This window comes from Pleurodeles waltl, chromosome 2_1 (assembly GCF_031143425.1).
Source record: "Pleurodeles waltl isolate 20211129_DDA chromosome 2_1, aPleWal1.hap1.20221129, whole genome shotgun sequence".
Taxonomy (NCBI): Eukaryota; Metazoa; Chordata; class Amphibia; order Caudata; family Salamandridae; genus Pleurodeles; species Pleurodeles waltl.
This window is the reverse complement of record NC_090438.1, coordinates 457,357,764-457,379,538: the sequence shown is the minus strand read 5'-3', so window position 1 is coordinate 457,379,538 and position 21,775 is coordinate 457,357,764. Positions and strand designations below refer to the sequence as shown.

At 47.1% G+C, this 21,775-nt stretch overlaps 1 protein-coding gene across 6 annotated transcripts in view; it reads right to left on the bottom strand.

Moving 5' to 3' along the window:
• Positions 1-21,775, bottom strand: part of CSTF2 (cleavage stimulation factor subunit 2) — a 348,937-nt gene that overhangs the window by 67,653 nt on the left and 259,509 nt on the right. For all 6 annotated transcript variants that reach the window (XM_069213200.1, XM_069213209.1, XM_069213218.1 and 3 more), the window contains 2 exons: positions 19,628-20,223; positions 7,154-7,296 (listed from right to left, as the gene is read on the bottom strand). In XM_069213200.1, coding sequence (XP_069069301.1) covers positions 7,154-7,296; positions 19,628-20,223 — 739 coding nt within the window. The remainder of the gene's footprint in view (positions 1-7,153; positions 7,297-19,627; positions 20,224-21,775) is intronic.

Genomic DNA, 21,775 nt, shown 5'->3' with positions numbered 1-21,775 from the left:
CTGGATTTGTCTCTGAGTGTGTGTACCTCATTTATTGTCTATGTGTATGTACAACAAATGCTTAACACTACTCCTTGGATAAGCCTACTGCTCGACCACACTACCACAAAATAGAGCATTAGTATTATCTATTTTTACCACTATTTTACCTGTAAGGGGAACCCTTGGACTCTGTGCATGCTATTCCTTACTTTGAAATAGCACATACAGAGCCAACTTCCTACACTACTGGTGATGGTTGCGGAGAGCGTTGTGGGGACGGTGGCGGGCTTACTTGTTTAGCCACCTTTGCCTGTGGCTGCTTATCTTTCTCCTGGAAGGCAAGTTTGCATTTCATTCTAATAGGAGGGAGAGTGCTAATCTTCCCCGTTTCTTTTTGGATGTGGAGCCTTCTTTGGGGGTAGTCTGGCTCCATTGTCTCTAGTTGCTGTCCAAATCTGTGTGTTTTCATTTGTGAGGACATTCCTTGTTCCTCTGTGTAGGAACTTGATTTTGGTTCCGAGGCCGGATGTTTCGGTATCAAAACCTTTTTGGCTACTGTAGGAAGTTGGCTCTGTATGCACTATTTCATAGTAAGGAATAGTATGCACAGAGTCCAAGGGTTCCCCTTAGAGGTAAGATAGTGGCAAAAAGAGATAACACTAATGCTCTATTTTGTGGTAGTGTGGTCGAGCAGTAGGCTTATCAAAGGAGTAGTGTTAAGCATTTGTTGTACATACACACAGGCAATAAATGAGAAACACACACTCAAACAATTCCAGGCCAATAGGTTTTTGTATAGAAAAATATCTTTTCTTAGTTTATTTTAAGAACCACAGGTTTAAATTCTACATGTAATATCTCATTTGGAAGGTATTGCAGGTAAGTACTCTAGGAACTTTGGATAATTACAATAGCATATATACTTTTTACATAAAACACATTTAGCTGTTTTAAAAGTGGACACACTGCAATTTTCACAGTTCCTGGGGGAGGTAAAGTAATGTTAGTTCTTGCAGGTAAGTAAACCACCTACGGGGTTCAGATTGGGGTCCAAAGTAGCCCACCGTTGGGGGTTCAGAGCAACCCCAAAGTCACCACACCAGCGGCTCAGGGCCGGTCAGGTGCAGAGTTCAAAGTGGTCCCCGAAACACATAGGCTTCAATGGAGAGAAGGGGGTGCCCCGGTTCCAGTCTGCCAGCAGGTAAGTACCTGCGTCTTCGGAGGGCAGACCAGGGGGGTTTTGTAGGGCACCAGGGGGGGACACAAGTCCACACAAAAAGTACACCCTCAGCAGCGCGGGGGCGGCCGGGTGCAGTGTGTAAACAAGCGTTGGGTTTCCTGTAGATTTCAATGGGAGACCAAGGGGTGTCTTCAGCGGTGCAGGCAGGCAAGGGGGGGGGGGCTCCTCGGGGTAGCCACCACCTGGGCAAGGGAGAGGGCCTCCTGGGGGTCACTCCTGCACTGGAGTTCCGATCCTTCAGGTCCTGGGGGCTGCGGGTGCAGGGTCTTTTCCAGGCGTCGGGATTTCAGAGTCAGGCAGTCGCGATCAGGGGGAGCCTCGGGATTCCCTCTGCAGGCGTCGCTGTGGGCGCTCAGGGGGGACAACTTTGGTTACTCACAGTCTTGAAGTCGCCGGAGGGTCCTCCCTGTAGCGTTGTTTCTCCACCAGTCGAGTCGGGGTCGCCGGATGCAGTGTTGCAAGTCTCACGCTTCTTGCGGGGATTCCAGGGGTCTTTAAATCTGCTCCTCTGGATACAAAGTTGCAGTCTTTGTTGAACAGGGTGGCTGTTCTCTGGAGTTTCTTGGTCTCTTGGAAGCAGGGCAGTCCTCTGAGGATTCAGAGGTCGCTGGGCCTGGGGAAAGCGTCGCTGGAGCAGTTTTTCTTCTGAAGGCAGGAGACAGGCCGGTAGGACTGGGGCCAAAGCAGTTGGTGTCTTCTTTCCTCTTCTGCAGGGGTTTTTCAGCTCAGCAGTCCTCTTCTTCTGTAAGTTGCAGGAATCTAAATTCTTAGGTTCAGGGGAGCCCTTAAATACTAAATTTAAGGGCATGTTTAGGTCTGGGGGGTTAGTAGCCAATGGCTACTAGCCCTGAGGGTGGGTACACCCTCTTTGTGCCTCCTCCCAAGGGGAGGGGGTCACATTCCTATCCCTATTGGGGGAATCCTCCATCTGCAAGATGGAGGATTTCTAAAAGTTAGAGTCACTTCAGCTCAGGACACTTTAGGGGCTGTCCTGACTGGCCAGTGACTCCTCCTTGTTATTCTCATTATTTCCTCCAGCCTTGCCGCCAAAAGTGGGGCCGTGACCGGAGCGGGCGGGCAACTCCACTAGCTGGAGTGCCCTGTGGTGCTGGAACAAAGGGGGTGAGCCTTTGAGGCTCACCGCCAGGTGTTACAGCTCCTGCCTGGGGGAGGTGTTAGCATCTCCACCCAGTGCAGGCTTTGTTACTGGCCTCAGAGTGACAAAGGCACTCTCCCCATGGGGCCAGCAACATGTCTCGAGTGTGGCAGGCTGCTAAAACCAGTCAGCCTACACAGGTAGTTGGTTAAGGTTTCAGGGGGCACCTCTAAGGTGCCCTCTGGGGTGTATTTTACAATAAAATGTACACTGGCATCAGTGTGCATTTATTGTGCTGAGAAGTTTGATACCAAACTTCACAGTTTTCAGTGTAGCCATTATGGTGCTGTGGAGTTCGTGTTTGACAGACTCCTAGACCATATACTCTTATGGCTACCCTGCACTTACAATGTCTAAGGTTTGGTTTAGACACTGTAGGGGCACAGTGCTCATGCACTGGTGCCCTCACCCATGGTATAGTGCACCCTGCCTTATGGCTGTAAGGCCTGCTAGAGGGGTGACTTATCTATACTGCATAGGCAGTGTGAGGTTGGCATGGCACCCTGAGGGGAGTGCCATGTCGACTTACTCGTTTTGTCCTCACCAGCACACACAAGCTGGCAAGCAGTGTGTCTGTGCTGAGTGAGGGGTCCCCAGGGTGCCATAAGATATGCTGCAGCCCTTAGAGACCTTCCCTGGCATCAGGGCCCTTGGTACCAGGGGTACCAGTTACAAGGGACTTACCTGGATGCGAGGGTGTGCCAATTGTGGATACAAAAGTACAGGTTAGGGAAAGAACACTGGTGCTGGGGCCTGGTTAGCAGGCCTCAGCACACCTTCAATTCAAAACATAGCATCAGCAAAGGCAAAAAGTCAGGGGGTAACCATGCCAAGGAGGCATTTCCTTACAGCTACTTTCTTCGGTTCCGACGAAACCTTTTTTATTTTCGGCGTCGTGGTCTCTCGGTGCCGACTTATTTTGGTTCCGCTGTCTCGGTGCCGAACTTGCTCGGAGCCACTGTCTCGGACCCGAGATTGCTGAGTGGCGGTATCTCGACCGGAGTCGGATGACTTCGACACCAGCGTGCCCTTTTTCGGTGCCGATGATCGGTCACCTATTTTTCGGGTTAAGCCATGGCCTGTTGGCGATGGCGTCCCCTGGGCTTTTGTGGTCTTCTCGTGAGTTTTATGTTTCGACGTCTTACTCACGGTTTTCGGCGTTTCTTCTGGATCGAGCTCGTCCGAGTCGGACTCCTGGATGGAGAAAGTTTCTTCTTCCTCCTCGAAACGCCCTTGTCCTGTCGGCGCCGACGCCATCTGCAGTCTTCTAGCTCTTCGGTCCCTTAATGTCTTTCTAGACCGAAACGCTTGACAGGCTTCACAAGTATCTTTCTTGTGCTCTGGAGACAAACACAAGTTACAGACCAGATGCTGATCTGTATACGGATACTTGTTGTGACATTTTGGGCAGAAGCGGAATGGGGTCCGTTCCATCAGCCTTGAAGAGAGACGTGGCCGGGCCGACCAGGCCCTGATGGGGGATCAAAAAAACCCGGAAGGGCCACCGGAGCTCTTCAAAATCGGTGTCGATCTTTTATAACTAACCCGATACCGAACGCAAACAATACCGACGATTTTTCCGAGATTCTAACTAACTTTCCGACCCGAAACACGGAGCAAAAAGGAACACGTCCGAACGCGATGGGCGGGAAAAAAACAATCTAAGATGGAGTCGACACCCATGCGCAATGGAGCCGAAATGGGAGGAGTCCCTCGATCTTGTGACTCGAAAAGACTTCTTCGAAGAAAAACAACTTGTAACACTCCGAGCCCAACACTAGATGGCGGGATGTGCACAGCATGTGTATCTGCAGCTACACATGCCATCGAACATACATTTTCTTTGTGTTTTAATTATCAAAGCAATACACAATCAAGCAAGATTAGCTCCATAAAATACATTTAAATAATGTTTGATTCCCCCCTGAACTAACCATATATACCCACTCATAACGACAAATCACTCAACTATCATTCATTCCCAATCAAACTACTCACACATAAATCAATCCACTTCAATTTCCCCAATAGTTCAAACATAAATTCAGCTGCCCCTCTTGGGGAAGATCCTATAGGACTAACTAAACGTCTTTTAGTACCTTATCTACAACTACAATACATCATTTTAATCTCTGACATGAAAAAATCATTAATATTTTTTGTTACCAGATAAGTTTTCTTCACCAATTACATTAATGGAAAAATAGGGTCTTTTAGCCCCAAGATCCAATGCTTTGTTGGTCCTGGCATTCCATAGCGTTGACACGCGTTTCGGTGTATCTCAAGGATAGGAAACACCTTCATCAGGGTGCGACAAAGCCAGCAGGGTAATGTTTATGTTTACTGGGGAGTGGGGGGAGGGGGAAGGGGGGTGGCGGGGTGGGTGAACCATGGGTTGGGTGGAGGAAGTTTAAAAAGGCTGTTATGTCCAGAAAACAATCTCCCCAAAACTTCTTAAATGCCACTAAACTAATAAATAAGTCAGGAAGCCTTCACTGACCATAAATTGGGCAATAGAAGAGTACGAAATGAATGCCGGATGTCCCCTCTGAATTCTCCCAATATATGAAGATCTCAATTTATAGGCAACAGCCACTGGGCGAGAAATAAACACTTTTCATGCCAGTATGGAATACGTTCAAAGGAAAGGGGGGATCCCAAATATAAAACTGGCCCACAACGAGTAAGACCTGATGGGAAGATAAGGTGAGCACAGCTGCTGGTAGTGCCTTGACAGTAGTTACTCTACGCTGTAAGTGCGCAGAACTACATGCCCTTGACTTGTTGGCCAGTACAACATTGTGAACATGACGTTTGCCAGATTTTTACCAATTCTGTTCCAAACATGGTAATTCCCTCAACTCTGCCTCAAGGTTTTCTACAGTCTCAGGACGCCTGCATGTAGTAAGCTGGGTGCCGCGCATTTTGACAGTTGGGAAAGTAGCTGCAAAAGAAAGCCTGGTTTAGGGTTCCTGTCAATTAGCTACACATCGTTCCTGGCCTGTCTGGTAACATAGCACAACCATATATTTTTAACATTTACACATCCTAAGGCTTCTACTGATGTGTGCCAGATATCCCACACTTGCACTGGTTGGTCGCCATATCGCACTGAACATGGCATCTGTCAGATTCATAACAGGTGTGTTCATAGGGTTGAGCAGAGATCCAAACACTAGACGCAAGGTACTTTTTTTGATGGGAGAAATTACAGGGGTAAGTTTGTGCAATTTGAGTGCAGGGTTGGTCTAGGAATCTACCATGATGTGGCTTGCACGAATCCCAATATTTTCTCAAAAAGAATCCAATGCAGATTTCAAAGTATGGGGAAACAAAAATCACAACTCTCTTTTTTTCTGTGAAAGAAAACTCCAGGAATTCAAACAAAAGGCATAAGTCGTACCATCCAATGTTAACACACTTCTCCCATTAAAAACAGTATCCCACGTGTGGGGCAAGAACGGCCCACAATTGTGACCATGTGAAGACCACATTGACACTAAATTGACTTCTCATGGTATCGAAGCTGCGGCTTTTCATGTCCGAACCCCCGGTCAGTAAAAAACACACAGTCCAAGGGCAGAGCATAGGACCATGCAAATTGTGGAACAAGGGAGGAGGCACTCTTCACTCGGGACTCGAAATTTCTTCGAAGAAAAACAATCTGAAATGTCCGGCCCCAACACTAGAGGACAGGAGTATGCAAAGCACATGTACCCATAGCAACTAATGCCATGAACGGTATAAACGTTATCTACATATGTATGTGTACACACACACACACACACACACACACACCCCACTGTCATGCGGAAAACATTTTATTTAGCAGTATTAAAATAAAGAAGAAATGCTGTGCTAAAGAACCACTTTTCTATGAAATAAGAGTTTTGAAATAACTGGCAAACATTCAATAGGAAGGTGTGCCCTATTTATACACTGGCTAGTTATGGTTAAATACACGAACTATAACTTGCACCGATATGAAAAATCCTAACTCGCCCATAAAATGCACTGCTCACAACCTCATACATGTCGAGACAGATACATAGAATTATAGATGGATAAACAGGGAATTACGGTGCTGTTTGTCACTGATGGATTCTGTCTCTTATGTCACACAGAACCCCGAGGTGAAAAACATCCCCGTAATTCATTTTATACCCATTTATAATTTTTTGTTATGTATGGCTCCCAGAATCATTTGCCTCTGCTGTCAACTACTCCGTAGTGGCAGAGCAGTAAAGGGGGAATCATACATAATACGACCTATGTTATGTATCCTTGTCAAAAGGTGTATAAAAAATAAAAAAAATAATAATAAAAAAACCTTCCCTGCCTTCTTTGGCCACTTCTGAAGCTGTGCTGCATTGACAGGCTCTCGGACAGCCCCATCACCCTGGCCTGGGAGATCTTTATGACATAGTAGCAGAGGGTAGCAAGTATTTTATCCACTGCTGCTACGTTATAGCAATCGGATATAAGATTCTGAAACAAACTATAGAGGCTCCCTACAAGAGCCATCCATAACAGCATTACAAATGACAGATAATAAAAGTGATTGCATTACATGTCGCCTTACCATTGAAATTACTGAGGACATTTCTATGGATATAGCAAGATTCCTTTGCTTAGGTATGTGCTGTTATTTAATGGTATTGGTAGTTTATTTCTGCTAGCTATAGTATTAATACAAGGAGGTCATGAATGGTGCGTTTAGCGGCTGCTCAAATGAGTAGTGGCTTTGAATGGCTTTAATATAAGTAAGTAATTACCGGTCTAGGTCCTTGGGGAGCACCGCTACCAATGTTCATTGGACCAGGACCTGGCATACCGACAGGCATCTGACCTCTAGAAGAAGGTACAGGGACTCTGGAATCCATCCCTCGAGGCTCTATAGCTCTAGGATCTCTTCCACCTATTGATAAAAAAGTGCACTTACCATTATTATCCATTAAACATACATTAAACATACATTGTTATCAACTGTTGATTTTGTGCAAAACATGCTGACACTCTAATTGCATCAAAGGTTTGGACAAGAATATTTGGCAACCTTTATCTGTAATTTATATGAACTCTACAGTGTTAACTCTGACAAACTTCCCAGGATTCAAAGGTGTGGTCTTAGAAGCACTAGCAATTTTCATGAAGCACTGGCTATAAATTAAACGTAACTTCTAAATTAAATTATACATTAAATTTAGCGAGTTAAATTAGCTAAATAAAAATCAGTTGTACTGGTAGCAGTGCGCATTAGAGACGCAGCTGTATTACTTAGAGCACTTACAATATGCAATAACACAACTACTCACTTGGGTGTCTTTGGTGGGTAGACAGGTTTCTCCAGAGCAGATTATCCCAGATCAGTTACACAAAGTAGTCAACGCTCACACAGAGGTAAAGTTCCACCACATGGCTATGGTGAACTTTTAGAGGAGAAAGTTTACAGACCTGAAGAAGGTGGCTTGATCTTCTGCCATGCTAGTAGAATGAGTAGAAGCCTCTACTTGATAGGTGTTGAAAGGAACACCCATACAGAAAAGATAAATCTCCCTGAAAGGGTGTGTGGGGCCACAAGGGCCAAAACTGCACTTCAGGGAAGTCAAGGAAGCCTGGACCCTGGCATAATGACCCAGGTCCCTAAGAGAAAAGGCAAGGGAGCTAAGAAACCAACCTCAGAAGTTCCCCAGGCCCAAAAGAAGTCTTACCCTTAGAGGAAGGACCTGCAGCCTCAAGGAAAAAGTGCTGCCTTGAGGGATCTGCCAGAGCCTGCAGAGCTGCACAGAGCAAGCAAGGGACCCTCTAGGAAGGAATTCTGCCAAGGACAGAGGACCTGTCCTACTGTTGAAGATCTTCAACAGCAGGCTGAAAGACAACATAAGGTAGATGACAGTAATAACAACAGTGTCTACTAGGACAAGGGAGTGCTGTATAGTGACGTAAGCGATCCCATACCAAAGGCAGCCAGGAGACTGGTGATCCCCCATTAATACTAAGCATTCTTACATATCCCATGAACTAGCCCTGGCTGGACATCTGGGGCAGAAAGCTCGGGAAAGAGTAGTCAGCCACTTCTATTGGTCCCAGATGTCAGAGAAGGTAAAGAATTCTGTTGCTTCTGCGTCGCCCTGTCAAACAAGGCAGGGGGGACAAACAAGGGCTAAATCAATCCCACTACCAGTGGTTGGGACTCCCTTCAAGCGCGTAGGTATTGAAATTGTTTATCCCCTAGACTTTCAGACTGCCTCTGTGTAGGAAGTTGGCTCTGTATGTGCTATTTCAAAGTAAGGAATAGCATGCACAGAGTCCAAGGGTTCCCCTTAGAGGTAAAATAGTGGTAAAAAGAGATAATACTAATGCTCTATTTTGTGGTAGTGTGGTCGAGCAGTAGGCTTATCCAAGGAGTAGTGTTAAGCATTTGTTGTACATACACATAGACAATAAATGAGGTACACACACTCAGAGACAAATCCAGCCAATAGGTTTTGTATAGAAAAATATCTTTTCTTAGTTTATTTTAAGAACCACAGGTTCAAATTTAACATGTAATATCTTGTTTGAAAGTTATTGCAGGTAAGTACATTAGGAACTTTGAATCATTTCAATTGCATGTATACTTTTCAAGTTATTCACAAATAGCTACTTTAAAAGTGGACACAGTGCAATTTTCACAGTTCCTGAGGGAGGTAAGTTTTTGTTAGTTTTACCAGGTAAGTACGACACTTACAGGGTTCAGTTCTTGGTCCAAGGTAGCCCACCGTTGGGGGTTCAGAGCAACCCCAAAGTTACCACACCAGCAGCTCAGGGCCGGTCAGGTGCAGAGTTCAAAGTGGTGCCCAAAACGCATAGGCTTCAATGGAGAGAAGGGGGTGCCCCGGTTCCAGTCTGCCAGCAGGTAAGTACCCGCGTCTTCGGAGGGCAGACCAGGGGGGTTTTGTAGGGCACCGGGGGGGACACAAGCCCACACAGAAATTTCACCCTCAGCGGCGCGGGGGCGGCCGGGTGCAGTGCTAGAACAAGCGTCGGGTTCGCAATGGAAGTCAATGAGAGATCAAGGGATCTCTTCAGCGCTGCAGGCAGGCAAGGGGGGGCTTCCTCGGGGAAACCTCCACTTGGGCAAGGGAGAGGGACTCCTGGGGGTCACTTCTGCAGTGAAAGTCCGGTCCTTCAGGTCCTGGGGGCTGCGGGTGCAGGGTCTTTTCCAGGCGTCGGGACTTAGGTTTCAGAGAGTCGCGGTCAGGGGAAGCCTCGGGATTCCCTCTGCAGGCTGCGCTGTGGGGGCTCAGGGGGGACAGGTTTTGGTACTCACAGTCGTAGAGTAGTCCGGGGGTCCTCCCTGAGGTGTTGGTTCTCCACCAGCCGAGTCGGGGTCGCCGGGTGCAGTGTTGCAAGTCTCACGCTTCTTGCGGGGAGATTGCAGGGTTCTTTAAAGCTGCTCCTTTGGATAAAGTTGCAGTCTTTTTGGAGCAGGTCCGCTGTCCTCGGGAGTTTCTTGTCGTAGTCGAAGCAGGGCAGTCCTCAGAGGATTCAGAGGTCGCTGGTCCCTTTGGAAGGCGTCGCTGGAGCAGAGTTCTTTGGAAGGCAGGAGACAGGCCGGTGAGTTTCTGGAGCCAAGGCAGTTGTTGTCTTCTGGTCTTCCTCTGCAGGGGTTTTCAGCTAGGCAGTCCTTCTTGTTGTTGTTGCAGGAATCTAAATCTTTAGGTTCAGGGAAGCCCTTAAATACTAAATTTAAGGGCGTGTTTAGGTCTGGGGGTTAGTAGCCAATGGCTACTAGCCCTGAGGGTGGGTACACCCTCTTTGTGCCTCCTCCCAAGGGGAGGGGGTCACATTCCTATCCCTATTGGGGGAATCCTCCATCTGCAAGATGGAGGATTTCTAAAAGTTAGAGTCACCTCAGCTCAGGACACCTTAGGGGCTGTCCTGACTGGCCAGTGACTCCTCCTTGTTATTCTCATTATTTTCTCCGGCCTTGCCACCAAAAGTGGGGGCCGGGGCCGGAGGGGGCGGGCAACTCCACTAGCTGGAGTGTCCTGCGGTGCTGTGACAAAGGGGTGAGCCTTTGAGGCTCACCGCCAGGTGTTACAGCTCCTGCCTGGGGGAGGTGTTAGCATCTCCACCCAGTGCAGGCTTTGTTACTGGCCTCAGAGTGACAAAGGCACTCTCCTCATGGGGCCAGCAACATGTCTCTAGTGTGGCAGGCTGCTGGAACTAGTCAGCCTACACAGACAGTCGGTTAAGTTTCAGGGGGCACCTCTAAGGTGCCCTCTGGGGTGTAGTTTACAATAAAATGTACACTGGCATCAGTGTGCATTTATTGTGCTGAGAAGTTTGATACCAAACTTCCCAGTTTTCAGTGTAGCCATTATGGTGCTGTGGAGTTCGTGTAAAACAGACTCCCAGACCATATACTCTTATGGCTACCCTGCACTTACAATGTCTAAGGTTTTGCTTAGACACTGTAGGGGCACAGTGCTCATGCACTGGTACCCTCAACTATGGTATAGTGCACCCTGCCTTAGGGCTGTAAGGCCTGCTAGAGGGGTGTCTTACCTATACTGCATAGGCAGTGAGAGGCTGGCATGGCACCCTGAGGGGAGTGCCATGTCGACTTACTCATTTTGTTCTCACTAGCACACACAAGCTGGTAAGCAGTGTGTCTGTGCTGAGTGAGGGGTCTCTAGGGTGGCATAATACATGCTGCAGCCCTTAGAGACCTTCCCTGGCATCAGGGCCCTTGGTACCAGAGGTACCAGTTACAAGGGACTTATCTGGATGCCAGGGTGTGCCAATTGTGGAATCAAAAGTACAGGTTAGGGAAAGAACACTGGTGCTGGGGCCTGGTTAGCAGGCCTCAGCACACTTTCAATTCAAAACATAGCATCAGCAAAGGCAAAAAGTCAGGGGGTAACCATGCCAAGGAGGCATTTCCTTACACTCTGGAAACAGATTTATTTTGGTGGTAGTAAACCAATCCACCAGATATCCAGAAGCCATTCCCTTTACGACAGTCACTGCTCCTGCTGTAGCTAAAGCTCTTCTTGGCATCTTCACCAAAGTAGGATTCCTTAAGGACGTCATTTCAGATAGGGGTACCAACTTTACAACTGCATACCTAAAAGTTGTGTAGAACAAATGTGGTGTGACTTACAATATCACCGTCCCCTGTCAGCCCCCAGACAAATGGTTAAGAGATTCAATAAAACTATGAAAGTGGTGATCATGGGTTTGCTTGACAAAAAAAGGAGATAGAATATACTCTTACCATGCCTACTATATGCCAACAGGGAGGCTCCACAAAAAGAAGTGGGCTTCAACCCCTTTGAGCTTTTGTCTAGACAGCCTATGAGAGGTCCTCTGAGCTTGGTTAGAGAAGACTGGGAAAGATCTCTCGAGAAGCTCAAGCAAGATGTTGTGGACCATGTACTAGGCCCGCGATCTCGAATGCAGAGTATATGAGAAAGGCAAATAATCTGGAGACCAGCCAGGAAATTCTGAATCCGTGGTAAAGTCAGAAAGCTACCTTGGTTGAATTCCAGCCAGGTCAGAAGATATGGTTGCTTGAGTTAAAGGCTCCTAGAGCCCTCCAGGAAAAAGTTAAACGAACCCTATACCAGGTACTGGAAAAGAAAATCAGAGGTCACTTACATGGTAGACCTACGCAACCCCAGACACCTCACAGGGTGATGATCCATGTGAACCAGCTCATACCATTCCATGATAGGGCAAACATGACTATGTTCAAGGTGGCAGATGGCGGGGAAGAAGAGGAAAGAGAGTGCAAGGAAATGCCTCCTTGGCACGGTTAGTCCCTGACTTTTTGCCTTTGCTGATGCTAAGTTATGACTTGAAAGTGTGCTGGGGCCCTGCTAACCAGGCCCCAGCACCAGTGTTCTCTCCCTAAATTGTACCTCTGTCTCCACAATTGGCACAACCCTGGCACTCAGGTAAGTCCCTTGTAACTGGTACCCCTGGTACCAAGGGCCCTGATGCCAGGGAAGGTCTCTAAGGGCTGCAGCATGTCTTATGCCACCCTGGGGACCCCTCACTTAGCACATGCACACTGCTTCACAGCTTGTGTGTGCTGGTGGGGAGAAAATTACTAAGTCGACATGGCACTCCCCTCAGAGTGCCATGCCAACCTCACACTGCCTGTGGCATAGGGAAGTCACCCCTCCACCAGGCCTTACAGCCCTAATGCAGGGTGCACTACACCACAGATGAGGGTATAGGTGCATGAGCATTATGCCCCTACAGTGTCTAAGCAAAGCCTTAGACATTGTAAGTGCAGGGTAGCCATAAGAGTATATGGACTGGGAGTTTATCAAACACGAACTCCACAGCTGAAAACTGGGAAGTTTGGTATCAAACTTCTCAGCACAATAAATGCACACTGATGCCAGTGTGCAATTTATTGTAAACTACACCCAGAGGGCATCTTAGAGATGCCCCCTGAAAACATACCCGACTTCCAGTGTAGGCTGACTAGTTTCTGCCAGCCTGCCACACACCATACATGTTGCTGGCCAAATGGGGAGAGTGCCTTTGTCACTCTGTGGCCAGGAACAAAGCCTGTACTGGGTGGAGGTGCTTCTCACCTCCCCCTGCAGGAACTGTAACACCTGGCGGTGAACCTCAAAGGCTCACCCCCTTTGTTACAGTGCCACAGGGCATCCCAGCTAGTGGAGATGCCCGCCCCTCTGGCCACTGCCCTCACTTTTGGCAGCAAGGCTGGAGGAGATAATTAGGAAAACAAAGGAGGAGTCACCCACCAGTCAGGACAGCCCCTAAGGTGTCCTGAGCTGAGGTGACCCTTACTTTTAGAAATCCTCCATCTTGTGGATGGAGGATTCCCCCAATAGGATTAGGGAAGGGCCCCCCTCCCCACAGGGAGGAGGCCCAAAGAGAATGTAGCCACCCTCAAGGACAGTAGCCATTGGCCACTGCCCTCCCAGACCTAAACACCCCCCTAAATTCAGTATTTAGGCCCCCCCTAAAGGCTAGGAAACTAGATGACTGCAACCTTAACCAGAAGAAGGACTGCTGACCTAAAGCCCTGCAGTGGACCTTAAGCCCTGCAGTGAAGACGGATACAACAACTGCTTGGGCCCCAGCCCTACCGGCCTCTCTCCCAAATTCGAAGAAAACTGCAACAGCAACACATCCAACAGGGACCAGCGACCTCTGAAGCCTCAGAGGACTGCCCTGCAACTAAGGACCAAGAAACTCCCATGAACAGCGGCCCTGTTCAACAATCTGCAACTTTCTTACAACAAAGAAACAACTTTAAAGAATTCACGTTTCCCGCCGGAAGTGCAAGACTTTCCACTCTGCACCGACGCCCCTGGCTCGACCTGCAGAAAACCAACACTACAGGGAGGACTCCCCGGCGACTGCAAGCCTGTGAGTAGCCAGAGACGACCCCCCTAAGCCCCCACAGTGACGCCTGCAGAGGAAATCCAGAACTCCCCCGACTGCGACTGCCTGTAACAAGGGACCCGACGCCTGGAACCAACACTGCACCCGCAGCCCCCAGGACCTGAAGGAACCTAACCTCAGTATAGGAGTGACCCCCAGACGACCCTCTGCCTTGCCCAGGTGGCGGCTGTCCCGAGAAGTCCCCCCTGTGCCTGCCTGCACCGCTAGAGTGACCCCTGGGTCCATCCATTGTTTTCTACCTAAAACCAGACGCCTGCTTTGCACACTGCACCCGGCCGCCCCTGTGCCACTGAGGGTGTGTTTTGTGTGCCTACTGGTGCCCCCCCCCAGTGCTCTACAAAACCCCCCTGGTCTGCCCCCGAGGACGCAGTTACTTACCTGCTGGCAGACTGGAACCAGAGCACCCCTGTTCTCATATGTGTTTTGGGCACCTCTTTGACCTCTGCGCCTGACCAACCCTGAGCTGCTGATGTGGTAACTTTGGGGTTGCCTTGAACCCCCCACGGTGGGCTGCCTATGCCCCAGGACTGAGACTTGTAATTTTTTTTACTTACCTCCTAATCTAACCTTTACTTACCTCCCCAGGAACTGTTGATTTTTGCACTGTGTCCACTTTGAAAATAGCTTACTGCCATTTTTACAAAGACTGTATATGATATTGCTTTAATTCAAAGTTCCTAAAGTTTCTAAGTGAAGTGCCTTGCATTTAAAGTGTTTACTACAAATCTTGAACCCGTGGTTCTTAAAATAAACTAAGAAAATATATTTTTCAACATAAAAACCTATTGGCCTTGAATTGTCTTTGAGTGTGTGTTCCTCATTTATTGCCTGTGTGTGTACAACAAATGCTTAACACTACCCTCTGCTAAGCCTACTGCTCGACCACACTACCACAAAATAGAGCATTAGAATTATAAATGTTGCTACTATCTTACCTCTAAGGGGAACCCTTGGACTCTGTGCACACTATCTCTCACTTTGAGATAGTATATACAGAGCCAATTTCCCACAAAAAGGCACCCACTACAGTGACAAAGTCAAAACGTGATTCTAAGCCTGCCACTGCAGCCCAGTAAAGCAGCTTAATAACTGCCAACCCCGCATGGCAAAATATACCATTTTGTCAAGTTGAAACATTCCTTTTCAGGCTGCGTGTCTTGGTTCATACAAAAGTGAAAACACTTCATGGCATACAGCTGGTGTGCCTTGCCCCCTACGACTGCAAGCAATATATGTAAGTCAACCCTCTAGCAGGCATTACAGTCCAAAGGCAGGGTGCATTATATTACATGTAAGGTCATATCTGCACGAGCAGATATGCCCCTGCTATGTCTTTGTCAAAACTCAGACACAGTACGTGACCAGGGTAGCCATTTTAAATGTATGTGATGGACACTGGTCAATAAGAGTTCCACAGCTACAGGATGGCTTTGATGAAGATAGGAATGTTTCGTGAGCCCACAATGAAGCCAGTGTTGGATTTACCGAAACATACACCCCGAAGGCACCTTAGATTTGCCACATGGAAACCTAGCAGCCTCTGGTGTGCTCACTGACTGGTTTCTACCAGCCTACCACCCAAGACACCTTTCTGGACCCCTAGGGTGACAGCCATCTGCTCTCAGCCGGCCCAGAACAAAAGTCTGGCAGAGCAGAGGGTGTAACACCCCCTCCCACAGGCTGATCTGCTGATTAACCTTCTTAAGATGGCAAGCGTCGAAGGGCTGCAGCCTTTGAAATGCAAATTTGGATCCCCTTACAGCAGACAAAGTCACTCCTCTGTCCAGAGGTCATTTAGCACCTGGACAGGTGGGAAAATTAGCTAGTCAGGTAGGCGTGCCACCTCCAGGCTAGTACCACCCCTAAGAGGTGGGCTGCTGAGAGGTGGACAATAGATTTCAGAAGTAGTCATCTTTGTGATGGCATACGTAGTGATTTTGGGACAGGGTTAAGCCCACTTCCCACAGGAAGTGGTCATATAAGGGGCGAGGTGACCCAAGGGCCAGTAGTCCATTGGCTACTACCCTACACACCCCTCATGCCCCTAAATTCAGTATCTAGGGGAGCCCCTGGCACCAGAGAGACAGATCCCACTGAACTGAAGAATAAATACACCCCAGAGACACAAAAGCGAGAACTGAAAACAGGTGACTCAGCATCAACCCTGCCAGCCTGTCTGCCAACTTCGACAATCGTGCCAAAGCCACCTTGTCCACCAGCTGCTGAAACTTCCAAAAGCCTGGTAAGGTTGCCAGCCTTCACCCCAGCACTATGGAACTCCCATGGAGTAACGGAGCTGCTCCCCTGCATCCTTGTACGCATCCAAGAATCGCTGGTCTGCCAAAACCACAGATGGACAGCACACGGCACCGGAGCCTCCTAGTCTGTGTTGCAGTGGGCCAGCCTCACCAACCTGGATCCCAGCCAATCCAGAGACAAGATCCATTGTGGGCTTCCCCCCTGCAACCTTCACTCTGACACCTGCAGCCTCTTTGTGCAGGCCCCACTCAACTGCCTCCGATCTCCATGGGAACGAATTGGGTACCCAATGCTGTTTTGCAGTCTGCACTCGGCCACCCCGGTGACGCTGAGGGTGTACTGTGGGTGTTACCTTGGACCTTGCCGACTACTCATCTTAACCCCAGGAGATTGAACTTGTGAGGCGCTGTACTCTACTTGTCTGTAGAACTTTTTTTTTACTGCAATAGGACAATTCATATTTAAAAACATACTTACTTGAACGATTTTTCTCTGATGCCTAAACATACATAAAGATACTATTTCTCTAAATTGGTGTAGCTCTCCTTCTTAAACATGTGTCTCATCTACTGACAACAGTGTGTATTTGTAGATATCTTGCTCTCCTCTGTGTTAAGCCTAAGGCTGCTCGACCACACTACCCCTAAATAGAGCCTTTGGGTTTGCACAGTAAGGCCCGTTCACTCACTGGGGGCCCTCTGACCCTTTACACGGTATTCACATACCACAAAAGGGCCAGCTTCATACAGTTACTGAGTGCTCCCCTAACACAAACACAAAATTGACATAAAAGTGGCACCCCTGGCACACAGTCCTCAGATCACTACTGTACTTGAAAGAAGACAGAAGTAGGACTGTTCTGCTCCTCCCTGGTCCCAGCAAAGAGAGGCTGCACCAAAGACTGGGCTGCATCTGCTGAACTTGAGGGACCTGAAGAGAGGACTGTGACTGCTGTTTCCACTTGTGGAAGAAGCGCCACTAGCACCAGGACAAAATAAGTGGCTCCAAGGGCTAGGTGGCTAGCCTTCTATTAAGCACAAAGAATACAAAAGCTTAAGATGCCTGCACTCTTGAGAGCCCAACTGCCTAGGAATGCGTGCCTGCCACTGGATGTCACAATGCAGCCCGGGAGGCCAAGTCCTGACTGTCACGAGGTGCCCCTAACATCGTAGGACCAGTAAGAGAAGGCAGAGAACCCTGGACCTGAAAAGATTTACTTATCTGCAAGTAACAGCTTAGATCGCTGGAACTAGGAGACCAGTAACAACTAGAACTGCGCTGGACTCCACTGCTGCATCTTGAGAGATAGGGTTGTGAGGCCAGAAGCTGATGCTCATGGACCAGAGTGGCCACAGAAAGACTCACCACATCCTCCGCATTCTGCATTCACAGCATCAAGACCACTTCTTTGTGGACTGTGATAAAAGATAAAACCACAGTATTGACCCGGAGACTGCTGAACCTGACAGTAAAGTGTCTCCCTGGACCTAAGTGATCCCCTGTGGCCCATCCAAGAGAGCTTTAGGAACTATTTTAGCTCATTTACCTGAAACTACTAGGTAACATGCAATTATTTATTATATTTAAAAAAAACTGAAATACAGTGACTTATTGCACCTTTAAAAAAAAATCTCTGCTTCTGCTCAGAAGATTTTTATCTATTTGGTGCCCTTTTAAAGACAAAAATATATTCTAATTTTCTAAGTTGGTGTAGGATTTTTATTGTCTTGCATTTCTTGCTTATTAACTGTTTCGGTTCCTTTGATTAAGCCTAAATCCCCTGTGCCACAGCTACCCAGGACTATTGCTGAGACTATATAAACAAGAACAGAATAAGGAGTACAAGGTCAATGGTGATGAACTCATCGTTGACTGGTTCACTGCCAAGAAGGTTTGTGTGGTTTTGGCAGGTTATTCTAGGCGCTGATGGGATGGACTTTTGCCGGCAAGACTTTTTCTCGACCTGGGGCCATTGATTGTTATTCTTTTGCAATCAATGAGTCATTGTTGATCACATTTTCGGGTACAATTGTCATAGTGTCAGCTGAGCTAGATTTGCACACGATTTTCTGCACAGGCTGCTACTCTATCTTTGTTCACACCAGACATCTGATGGAAGCTTAATTTTACCCTTCACAAGGGCAAATGTAGGCACAGTCCAGGCGAGGGAGCTCCACATGCTTCCTCTTTAACACCACCTTCGTGGAAGTGAATGGAGGAGCACTTTTCACTGAATTATGCTCAGAAAAAGAGGAGCATTCCCTTTAGAGGGGGAAAGTTTTTTCTTCTCAAAAAGATACAGGGTCTGCATCCTTTTCTGTCTGGGTTTTTTTAAGGGAAATTCTCGCATATGTCACAGTGAGAATGTCAGAGGCAATAAATGCACTAATTCTATATACCATCCATTAAAATCTTCTTTTGTCTGCAATCTGTATAGGACTTTAAGAGAGATTCTGATGACTTTCTCAGCCACCATGGCAGCTGGAGATATTCCCCCTGGGTCGGGTGTTCTTTCCTAACCCCAGAACAACGCATGGCTTGTTGAAGCTGAATAGGGAGTTGTTTGAAGTCCAGGGAAGACATAATTTAAGTCATAATCCAGTCACTGTGCTTTGAGATACAAAAGAGCAAAGTTATAACCAGAGACTTTAGCACAGACGACCTGCATCAGGAATCTGAGCAATAATGGCCTTGGGGAGTATTACAGTGCTCAACATTCCCACCTCATCAGCTGAACTGTGGGTTATTTCAAATTCGCTGGATGTGCAACTAAACAATCACTGCTGCTGGCCATCTTAATAATAGTTATTGCGGTTTAGAATTACCAGGGATTCCCAAGTCTGTCAACGAGGAATGATTCAAGCATGTGAATCTATTTAAGATCCAATGCTAGAGAAACAGTATGTTGTGAGTCATCTCTCCTGGTGCTGCAGTAGTTAGAGCACTACTCTGTATGTATTTCAATATCATATACTTAAATCACACAAGTTTCATCCCTTTTGAAATGTGTTGACTATTATGCATATCAAAAGCTTATTTAAGAGCTGAAACAATATGTGCCAATTATAACATGAGTGCCCATGGAGGGGAAGGAGCATGGATACTTGAGAATAAATCATAGGATTTTCAAAGTTAATACCTCAACTACAAGGCTAGCAAGTTTCCTTCAGGTTTCGCGGTTTACAGTCTCTCCAGGATTAAATCTTTACAGCTAAATACTTGAAGAGGAGAACTATTTTTGAACTGGAGACAAAATCCTCTCTACATAAAGAGGGATAATTATAACTTCTTGAATCAAATGGGGAAGCAAAGCTGAATATTAACACTACTGAGGAACACATATTAAGTAAAACAAAACAAATCCAAAAACAAAAGAATAAGGCTCCAGTTAGCGGTAGCTACTATGACAACAAAGACAGTTACGCAGACCAAACAGTTATAGCTAAAGCACAATGAAAAAGAATACTGAACAAAAATTACATATTATTTCTGTTCAACATGAAGTCTTACGCATATGCTTATTCAACACTTGCTTACATACAGGCGTTTACCTCGGTTATCCATGGGAGGAACTCCTCGATCCATCATAGGACCTCTGCCATCTCCCATCATTGGCCGGTTGTCTCCCATCATTGGCCGGTTGTCTCCCATCATTGGCCGGTTGTCCCCCATCATTGGCCGGTTGTCCCCCATCATTGGCCGGTTGTCCCCCATCATTGGCCGGTTGTCGCCCATCATTGGCCGGTTGTCGCCCATCATTGGCCGGTTGTCGCCCATCATAGGCCGGTTGTCGCCCATCATAGGCCGGTTGTCGCCCATCATAGGCCGGTTGTCGCCCATCATAGGCCGGTTGTCGCCCATCATAGGCCGGTTGTCGCCCATCATAGGCCGGTTGTCGCCCATCATAGGCCGGTTGTCGCCCATCATAGGCCGGTTGTCGCCCATCATAGGCCGGTTGTCTCCCATCATTGGTCTGGGCTCACCCATCATTGGCCTGGGCTCACCCATCATTGGCCTGGGCTCACCCATCATTGGCCTGGGCTCACCCATTGGCCCTCCTCTCATTTCATGAAGAGGTGGACCACGGTGGTCTTGGCCGGGGGCTTGATGCATAGGCTGACCCTGAGGCGGTGGCCCCATGAAACCTCTGCAGGAAAATAATAAATGGGAAAAAATGTAACAACCACTATTTAGAAATTATTTCACTCATCGAGAGAACATGCAATGCAAAGAGACTATATCCAATAAATATATTATTATTGAGATAGATCAGTTTTCAAGCATAGTCAACTCAAATGGACTACGTTAATACTCCTTAATTCTAAAAACCATCCATGTACAATAGCAAAGGCATGGTTAACTACCTCAGTACAGGAAAAGCAATACTAATCATAAGATAGGGGTTATAAAGGTCCCTACTCACAGGAGTGTTTTGGCCTATGTGTAAACTGCTTGCCTTGCTGATCAGTTCTTTAAACAACTGACCACTTGGAGGATATTACATCAGGATTGGGGCTCTAGAGATGGGTGGGTAAATGAATTGTGGGACCAAGAGTAAAGGCGTTCCTGAAACAGGGGAGTAACTTGTTTTTACTTTAGTGACAAGTCCAATAATATACACACACTCACATTACGTGGATAGAATGCAATCATAGGATAGAAGCAGGATGATGTTAGCAGCCACTGTCAGAAGTACCCGGCAAATTTATTACAGAAAACTGGAGTTTGGAGTTTATGTCGGTGGCAAAGTGGTTCCAGAAGACAGACAGATACTTGCCTTTGGAAAGCAACAAAAGCTCCCCCAATGAGAGCTGACTTTTTTTTTGTATATAGAGCCACAAACAAACAAGGCTTTTAAAAGGTACCTGCTGAAAATTGCACGCATGGATGGGTTTAAAACAGAAAGTTCTACTGAGAAGAAGGAACTTTCCACATTGATTCTCTACTGAATGTAGCTAAAATCTGTGGGATGATATTTCAAAGCAGGGTGCCCAATAGGAGCCCATACAAACTTTGTCTGAAGGACTGCCACTGCAGCCTTCCTGAAATGGTGCATGGACCCTTTCACCACAGATATAAGGCTCGTCTTATATCCTGGTGTAAGAAGTTGGCTCTGTATATACTATTTCAAAGTAAGACATAGTGTGGACAGAGTCCTAGGGTTCCCCTTAGAGGTAAGATAGTGGCAAAAAGAGATAATTCTAATGCTCTATTTTGTGGTAATGTGGTCGAGCAGTAGGCTTATTAGAGGGTAGTGTTAAGCATTTGTTATACACACACAGGCAATAAATGAGGAACACACACTCAAAGACAATTCCAGGCCAATAGGTTTTTATACAGAAAAATATATTTTCTTAGTTTATTTTAAGAACCACAGGTACAAGATTTACAAACAATACTTTAAATGAATGGTATTTCACTCCGGTAACTTAGGAACTTTGAATTATCACAAAAGCATGTACAGTTTTGGCAAAAATGGCAATAAGCTATTTTAAAAGTGGACACCGTGCAACAATCAACAGTTCCTGGGGGAGGTAAGTAATTGTTAAGTTCACAGGTAAGTAAAACACTTACAGGGTTCAAAGTTGGGTCCAATGTAGCCCACCGTTGGGGGTTCAAGGCAACCCCAAAGTTACCACACCAGCAGCTCAGGGCCGGTCAGATGCAGAGGTCAAAGTGGTGCCCAAAACACATAGGCT